This window comes from Prunus dulcis, chromosome 4 (assembly GCF_902201215.1).
Source record: "Prunus dulcis chromosome 4, ALMONDv2, whole genome shotgun sequence".
Taxonomy (NCBI): domain Eukaryota; kingdom Viridiplantae; phylum Streptophyta; class Magnoliopsida; order Rosales; family Rosaceae; genus Prunus; species Prunus dulcis.
In genome coordinates, this window is record NC_047653.1 from 23,417,699 (window position 1) to 23,426,045 (window position 8,347).

An 8,347-nucleotide genomic window follows, 5' to 3' on the forward strand; every position below is an offset into this window, starting at 1 on the left:
TCAATTCTCAAACTCATAAGACGTGCCGAGCCTGTAAGCCCACGCGCATCAACCTGTTAGGTGCAATTTAGTTCGGTCATAGCCAATTATAGCACAATAAGAATTCAAGCATGAATATGTCAAATAAACACACAACGCCAAGCCAAAAGACCGCCATCCTAACTCCAAGCCATGCTACGAGCTTACGGTGGGCCCAAGTCACGTAAAAACAAGAAACCTAGGGCTTGCTGAGAAGGTTGTGGTATGGATGGACACGAGTCTTCACAAAGCCTATTGAGGATTCAAGGGATGGAAATTTTTGGCTACTTGGGAGCATCCAAAACTCAAGCCCATCTCTTAATATGGATTCATGAAAGGCTACATAATGCGTAACCACATTTCTTAATATGGGTTCACAAAATTTAAGCAAGAAAAAAGTATTGTAACTCTTTTTGAAACTGAAAAGAAAAGAAAACAAATCATCCCTGCATATGAGAATAATAAAACAAACAGTGCAACAAAAATATGGCAAAATATTTAACCCCATAAACTCAAACTCAATTTAGTTTACCAAGATAGACGTCTTCTTGAAAAATAGAACCAAGCACTTGATTCAAAACACTTCTTAAGAAGAATTTAAATATGCTACTACGTTATTTAGATGCCAGTGATAAACATATCATTAAGTTTTTTTTAAAAAAAAAAAGTAATTGGAAGAGCAAAAGGTACATAGTAAAACATATTTCAGAACAAATATTCCATTGAATAGCAAATTTTTTTGTCTTTAGGACATGAATTGGTATTCAAAATGTGTCATACATGAGAATTATAATTCAATCACCACATTTTTGTTGGTTTTGATATATGCAGGAATCGTGATAAAAGAGTTCACTACGAAAAGGAAAATGCGAATATTAAGGGAGGAACACAAATAAAACATTTCGGACGAAAATTTAAATATTTTGAACATAATATTAAGGGAGAATAAGTGAACAAAAAGTTTCGAAAGAAAACAGGAAAAAGAAAAAAAAACCATTTTCAATCTTGTCTAGCCTGCAAAGAACCTCTTTATACTCACAGCCTCTTCTTGACTCTCTTGTACAATGTTAACATCTTGTAATAACTGAAAATCCACAGAAAGAAAATAAATGAAAATCACCACAATCTCAGCTAAAAACACCAAATGAACTCATGATTTCTAATTGAACACAATGTAGTCCATCATGAAACCCAAGAAAAGGTCAAATTATGACCAGATAAATCCTGCATATTTCTTGACCCAAAAAAAAATCCTGCATATTTTCCTTATGATAGAATAGTAGGAAACAAAACAATCGCTTTACCTATGGAAGCATTTTGCAGAAGGCATTGAAATGAATGGGATCTGGATCACACAGAGTTCTTTCAACATCAAATAGTACTACTTCAAGTGGAGCAAGTCTAGCTGGTTCCAGAGACACATTATAGATGGAAAAAAAGAGAGCAATGAGGCATTAGTACAACAAAAGAATGAAACCAAAAAAATACAAATGTAACACTTGCGCTACCTGTTTCTCTATAATTGATCTTTCATTTTTCATTGCTCAATTCGTATATAACATGATATGATACCAAACATAAATATACTTTTGAATAGTTACGATAATTTATTTTACTACTTTGGGGATAATATTCAGGGAGAATAAAAGTGAAAAAAAAAAAAAACATATAATTATGTTGAATTGATAACCATTGAATCCCTAATTGCCACAAGCATTTCCAAGCCTAAATTCCTAATTGCACTTTCACGAGTCAACTGACTACGTGATTGGCAAGCCAAAATCGATGCCATACTAGGACTTTTTTTCTTTCAATATTAAAAAATCGAATTGAAGAAATGCATCCTCAACAAAAAAAACCCGACCCGAACTAAAACACCACACAAACTAAAACCCAGAAGAACCAGAAGAAGCAAACACAAAGAAAGTCCTCCTCTTTATTCGATCTCTCTCTCGACTCTTCAAGCAAACCTCAAAGAAGCGAAAAACCCTCTCGCCCATCTCACAAACCATGGGAACTCCAGAAACCTCTCGAGAACCGTGCCCCGACCGCATCCTCGATGACATCGGCGGCGCCTTCGGCATGGGGGCTGTCGGCGGCTCCGCCTTCCACTTCCTCAAGGGCGTCTACAACTCCCCCTCCGGCACTCGGCTCATCGGCGGCTCGCAAGCCGTGCGCATGAACGCGCCGCGAGTCGGCGGTAGCTTCGCCGTCTGGGGTGGCCTCTTCTCCGCCTTCGACTGCACCATGGTCTATGTCCGCCAGAAGGAGGACCCCTGGAACTCTATCATCGCCGGCGCCGCCACCGGTGGCTTCCTCCAGATGCGACAGGGCCTCGGCGCCTCGGCTCGATCGGCTGCTTTCGGTGGGGTCCTCCTGGCTCTGATCGAAGGAGCTGGGATCATGCTTAATAAGTTCATGAGCCAGCAGCAGCAGATGCCTATTGTGATTGAAGAGCCGGCGAGCGTGGCCGGTTTGCCTGGGCTTCCTCCTATGGGCCGTGCTCCGGGTCAGCCGGGCTCGGAGCCGGCAACGTCGGTTAGCAGCAGCGGGGCTGAGGCTAGTTCAGGAGGGTGGCTTGGAGGGTGGTTCGGGAAGAGCAAGGAGCCTGAGGCTAAGAGTAGCGGAAGCGAGACAAAGATTTTGGAGAGCTTCGATGCCCCGCCCATGCCCAGCTTCGAGTACAAGTGATTGATTGATAGATTTGGTGAGGATCAAGGAAGGATTTTGATTAGAAGAAGGCTAATTAGATTGTATTTAGGAAGGGGGTTGGTATTGAACTGAGGGATTTGGGAAAGTTTAGGTTTTTACTGCAAAAATTTGCATTGCACCTATATATTAATGTTGTGCTCTTTCAATATATGCTTTTCTAAATAACCAAGAAGTTGTAGATGTATTATAATGCTTTTGAAATTGATTGTTTGTTATTTTGGGAATTGTTTTATGAATTGCGGATTAAGTTTAGGGTTTAGGGTTTAGTTCAATCTTCCATTAAGTTCTGTGCTTGATCCTTGTTATATGGCCATTGAACCCTTTTATCATGTTTATCATGATTTTTGGAACCAGGTGTAAGGATTTTGAGAAGTTGCCAATGTTGAGGCTGTAAACTTTACATGGAGTAGATATCTGAATAGCATCCAAATTTAAGTAAAGTACATATTGTGAATAGCATAGTTGTGTTTGTGTTATGCTCATGGAGATTTGAGTGATCGTCTATGCAGAGAAGAAAACCTTGTCTAGCTTATCGTCACAGAAAGCCCCTTCATTTAATGAACTAACCAGATAATATTTACTTTTCCTTGGTCCACTTAATTTCCAAGTATCATAATCCATACATGATGCCTGATGCCTGATGCCTGGTACATGATGTGTGTGCCATATTGATTCTGCCTTTTATGCCCCTCACCTCAATGGGTAACTGATACTCACTAACTTTGCTGCTTATGCCTCTAAACATTGTATTTGCTTATCTAGAAGAAATATTTGCTTGAGTTTATTCTTGTTGGCATTCATATGCTAGACTTCTGATAAAGCTGTTTAACACTACACATCTTTGAACCAAGGTATAGAAGCTCATATTTTAATTGTTTTCAAATCAGTGTGTGGAACAGGGGTTTGACCCATGTTCCGTAGGTCAAATTTTGTTGAAATACAGATTTCTAGTATAACAGTCCTCTGAATATCAGTTATTCTAGCTCCAGCAAAATGGTTGCTAAAATATTTAATGAATTTGTTAAAACTATACTTCTGTTGTAGGGTGGTGCTCCATTGGTTCTTGTTGTGTTTCCAGGTAACTGTTTTTAAGCAGTTTGCAAGTAAATTAACTGCTCTTAATGATAGGTTGATTGGTATCAAAGTAGGTGATGTCTGATAAGGCTCAAGAATTGTGGGTTACCTGTATTCCCATCCATTTGGTTTGTAATGCATGTTCATGTAATAGTTGCCTTTCTCCAGCTATGTGAGGGAAGGACTTGTCCTTGGCCAACTCCTGGGAAATCAATTTACTGTAACATTGAGGTAAGCATGTTCCCTCTATCCATTTGTATGTTCTTGCAAAATACATCTCATTTGGCTCATTTTATGCAACCACATATCTTCTCAGAGGAGTTGTTGCAGATTCTGAAGATACGACTAAAACATCTGCAATTGCCTTCAGAAAGCAAGGATTTATTAACTACTTTGGTTTACAAGTACTCTCTCTCTCCCCACATCCCCCTGATTCTTTGTGTTGTTTCTTGTACTATTTATTTGCATAATGGTGTACTTAAAAGGCTAGATGTTATTGAGATTGTTTATCTTGTTCTTTTTTTTGCAATAAGAGGTTTATTGTTCTTACAATTGCAATGATACTACAAAGCTATTAAAAGACGACAGTTCTGTTGCAAAAGTCAAGCTGGTCTTTTTTTACCCAGAAGATTTCTTTTGAAAAAAAGATGGTTTTTCGAATATGCGATGGATTAAAGTTTGCTTGATGGTTTATCGAACTGCATTCTGATTTCAGCGGTTGGCAACTGGTTCTCTGCCAACTTACCTCATTGGAGCTGTAGTACTCAGAGAAGAGTGGAAATCTACTCTGAGCGTGATCCTTGATCCAAGAGAAGAGGATATCCTTTTAATGTTTTCATGTGTTGTGACTTGTGAGGATACTTTTTCTTTTCTTTATGTACTTGATTACTTCTAAATAAAGTAGTTTATTGCATGCTGATGTAGTGCAGCATTAGTATTTATTTTGTGGAACTTAATCTTTTATTACAAAAAAATCCGATTACTGTGGCAAAAGAATAAACTAATGGTATTGAAGGGACCCTGAGGCAGTTACCCCGACATCTGGTTGCTGAAAGAGCTATAGTAAGTCTGCAACTATGATTACTCTTGGATAACTTCTTCTTTGTAGGGTCTTGCTAATGCTTCTCTAAACTATCCTGAATTGATGCAGTCTTTTCTGTCATTTTCTCATGCGTCTGGGAACTTTTATGAATTATGATATTTCCCGTTTTGGATTACTTCTTCTTGTGGTTCGTAACCGATCATGAATTTTTTGTTCCTTGTTCTCGCATAGCTGCAGGGTTTGAAGAAATGTCCTGGGAACTACTTGCAGGCTTTGAAAGCTATTACTAGAACTTTGAGGATGATGTAAGTGGTTTTCCAGCTGATTGAGTTGTTTTTTTACTAACTTCATAACCGGTTTGGTCTGGAGGAGAGAGTAAATGGAGGCTATATTAAGTTTGACACTTATGCCTTAGTTCTTGTAATGCATCTCTTTTCCATCTTAGTTCTCACTTTCTCAAATGCATTATATACCTTAATAACCATATGATTTGGGAAAGAGGGAAATGGGGAAGTGTGGTGCAAGTCAATGTGTGTTGTACCCAGTGAACAAAATGGAGTGTATGCAGAATGAATTCTGAGTGATCTATAATCTAACTACAAATAAGTTCAAAAAAATATCCAAGGACATTGTATTCCGACGAGCCGGCACGGGTCTCCCTCGATGGTCAGCTTGTCAATGCCGACGAGGCCAGCTCGGCTCGAGCCATTAAAGGTGGCTTGAACCCCGAGCAAGCCGTGGCTTGGGAGCTGTTTAGCCCCATCCAAAGATTCCTCTTTGTTGCCATGATAAGTGTCGCCGTTGCAGAGTCAAAGAAAAACAGCCGCATTATGAAGCTAACGAAATCTGTGGAACTTAGGGTTTGTGATAATTGAACTTTTTGCCACTTGATCTTGTCTCTAGAATTTCAGACCTCCAATTGTAAAGTTTTTATTATATCCCTTCCCTTATTGTGTAAATAGTGTGCACATATGCCAATCATATTTATTTTGACAAGGGAAGGGGAATTGAACTCAGCCAGGTTCAAGGAAGTGAACACACTGCCTTCATTAATTGGCCGTTTGCAGAGACTGTAATCATTGATTTATTCATATAAACTTTTGATTCCTTTGGTATTACTGTTACGTAAAAACTAAATAAAAACTCATTTTCAAAATGGGTGAATGATGCTGGTAACATGGTGGAATTGTGCCTTTGGAATTTTCATGATTTTGAAGTTGACTCGATTGGACAAGCAGAGCATAAATACCATCCAATATATACTGCTGAGTGCATGGTGAAAGTGATGCACCCGGTTCGCAGTCTCCCTTTGGGGAGAGAGAGAGAGAGAGAGAGACTTGTATGAAGAATCACTTTAAGTAGTTTTAACTGAATTTATGGAGGCTTTAGGTTTATGCATTGCTTTTGCTGTATTTGACCGTTTTCATGTCATTTTTAACCAAATTGTTTTTCACTTGCCATGCACTCTCCATTTCATTTAAGAGATGTAATATCTGTTATCATACAGGGGTATATGCTGCTTGTTTCACGAGGGGTGCGATCAGGAGCTTGGCAATGAAGATTTCTCTTTGAGGAAACAGGTCTTTTTCATATCATTCAGTTTTAAGATATGAAGGGTAGTGTTACTTGTCGTTATCTTATGGATCTCTATATTTGCTCCGAGGCTATCGTTGTTGTTTGACAATTGTGACTGTGTACTGGTTTGTTGACTGTGACCATCTTTTACATTCTGGATTGCAGTCATTTATTATTTTTTGGGTTTTCTGGCCGTCCAATGCTAAAATAAGACAAGAAAAGAAAAGCTATAATTCCTCATACTGTATAACTTGCAGCAGCAAGAATAATTTTGATGAGGGGAGGGGAGCCCTGTTTCTGTTGCATGGCTTTGATCAGGGATAACTGGTCTAATCATTTTGCAACTATGCTTCCGATACGGCTGAAAGTTTCAACGATCTAGCTCAAGCCTTGTGCAGCCCTTGAAGATGAACCTGAGTGCAGTGCCCATGAATTTGCGAGTTTGCTAAATGCAGTGCACATATACTAGGTGTAAATGTATACGGTAGTGGACATTTTAAACAACTTCAACGTAATTGTTTTTGTCCCCTTTGCTTCCCCCAACATTATTGTCTTTTTTCTTTTTTCACTCTTGTTTAATACCCCAAAACAGGAAAAAAAATGGAAAAGAGTGTTTGTGGTGAGATTCGCACATAATCTATCCATTGATATGTTGACGATCAATGAAGAAAATAAAGGAAATGATAGAATTGTAGCAGTGCCAACCAAGGAGGGATTGTTAAACGCTTGAGGCCATTGCTATGGGAAAACCCTCGGAATCTAAGCCATTCAAAATGCTATATATGCTTGAGATTGCGAGAGTAATGGCCTTGTGAAAGAGGAGGTTAGGCTTGCGGGTTCATATACTAGAAACTCCCTCCCTTAGATTACCGCTTGTATTAAAAAATATAATTAGCTTTTATTTATTTATTTTACTTTTCATCAAAGCATAATTTCATTAGATGAACTTCACTAATACAGTTTAAACATCAACATCATATTTAAATTGTCAAACCCCAAAAGATTAACAAAATTAAATCAAACAAAAGTCGCACAAACAACTACATAGCTCACATCACTACAATTAAATATGATTTTAAGCAGGCCCACAAAACTAATTATAACAGAAATCATACGCTTAGACTATAATGAGGGCTAAGTTATAAGGGGTAAGTTATAAGGGGTTCAGTTTATAGCCATCAGATCAATCCAAGGGCTGGGGAGAATTGAGATTAAGTTTCACAATTGGGTAGGTGGGGAACCCAAACCCGAATTGAATATCCAGCACGTCCAAAAAGAAGAAGAAGAGGGAAACACGTCCGAAAAAGAAGAAGAAGAGGCAAGTTCGAAGTTTGAACAGAAAAAACTCATCTCTCTAAAACCCAGAGGTCTGAGATACCCAATGAAGGCAACGGCTAACGACAGTTGAAGGCAACGATTCGCCACTCACGTTCTCCAGACCCTGAAAAAGTAGTTATTTTGAGTAGAAGGGGAAAAGTGTGGATTCCAAATCAGTGAAGGGGCGAAGCAGTGGAAGGGGAAGGAGAGAAGCTGTATTCGTTGGAAGTGGTAGGTTCCATTTGTGGAGCAAAGAAACAGAAACACCCCACACAGACGGCTTGCAATAACCAGCATTTGGTGAGTAATTTATGGAATTTGAGTTTAGGGTTAGAGTAATGGTTTTCCCCAATTTGTACCATAAATTTTGTTAGATTTGGCATCTCTTCGTTGTGCTTCAGTTGCATGTTAATTTTTGCTTGGGTATATGTTAAAAAAAGAATGAAAATCAAGTCAATAACAAGTGAATAACATGTCAATAATGATTGAATAAGATAATGGTGTTGAATTGGAGGAGGCCCTCAAAACCTTCCACATTTGAAGCAGTGCATAGTGCAGATTATCTCTCTGGCGCTAGAATATGTATATATATATATTTTTTCAAATAAA

The 8,347-nt window shown here is 38.6% G+C and overlaps 1 protein-coding gene across 2 annotated transcripts; it reads left to right on the plus strand.

The window, feature by feature from the left end:
- Positions 1-1,851: 1,851 nt before the first annotated feature.
- On the plus strand, positions 1,852-5,961 carry LOC117624964 (mitochondrial import inner membrane translocase subunit TIM17-2-like). Of its 2 annotated transcripts, XM_034356506.1 has the most exons (3): positions 1,852-4,035; positions 4,121-4,866; positions 5,078-5,961. In XM_034356506.1, the coding sequence occupies exon 1, from the start codon at positions 2,029-2,031 to the stop codon at positions 2,707-2,709; it is 681 nt and encodes a 226-aa protein (XP_034212397.1). In that variant the 5' UTR covers positions 1,852-2,028; the 3' UTR covers positions 2,710-4,035; positions 4,121-4,866; positions 5,078-5,961. The 2 variants fall into 2 exon arrangements, with proteins under 2 accessions (XP_034212397.1, XP_034212396.1); XM_034356505.1 differs by having other exon boundaries at positions 4,121-5,961.
- The last annotated feature ends 2,386 nt before the right edge of the window (positions 5,962-8,347 follow it).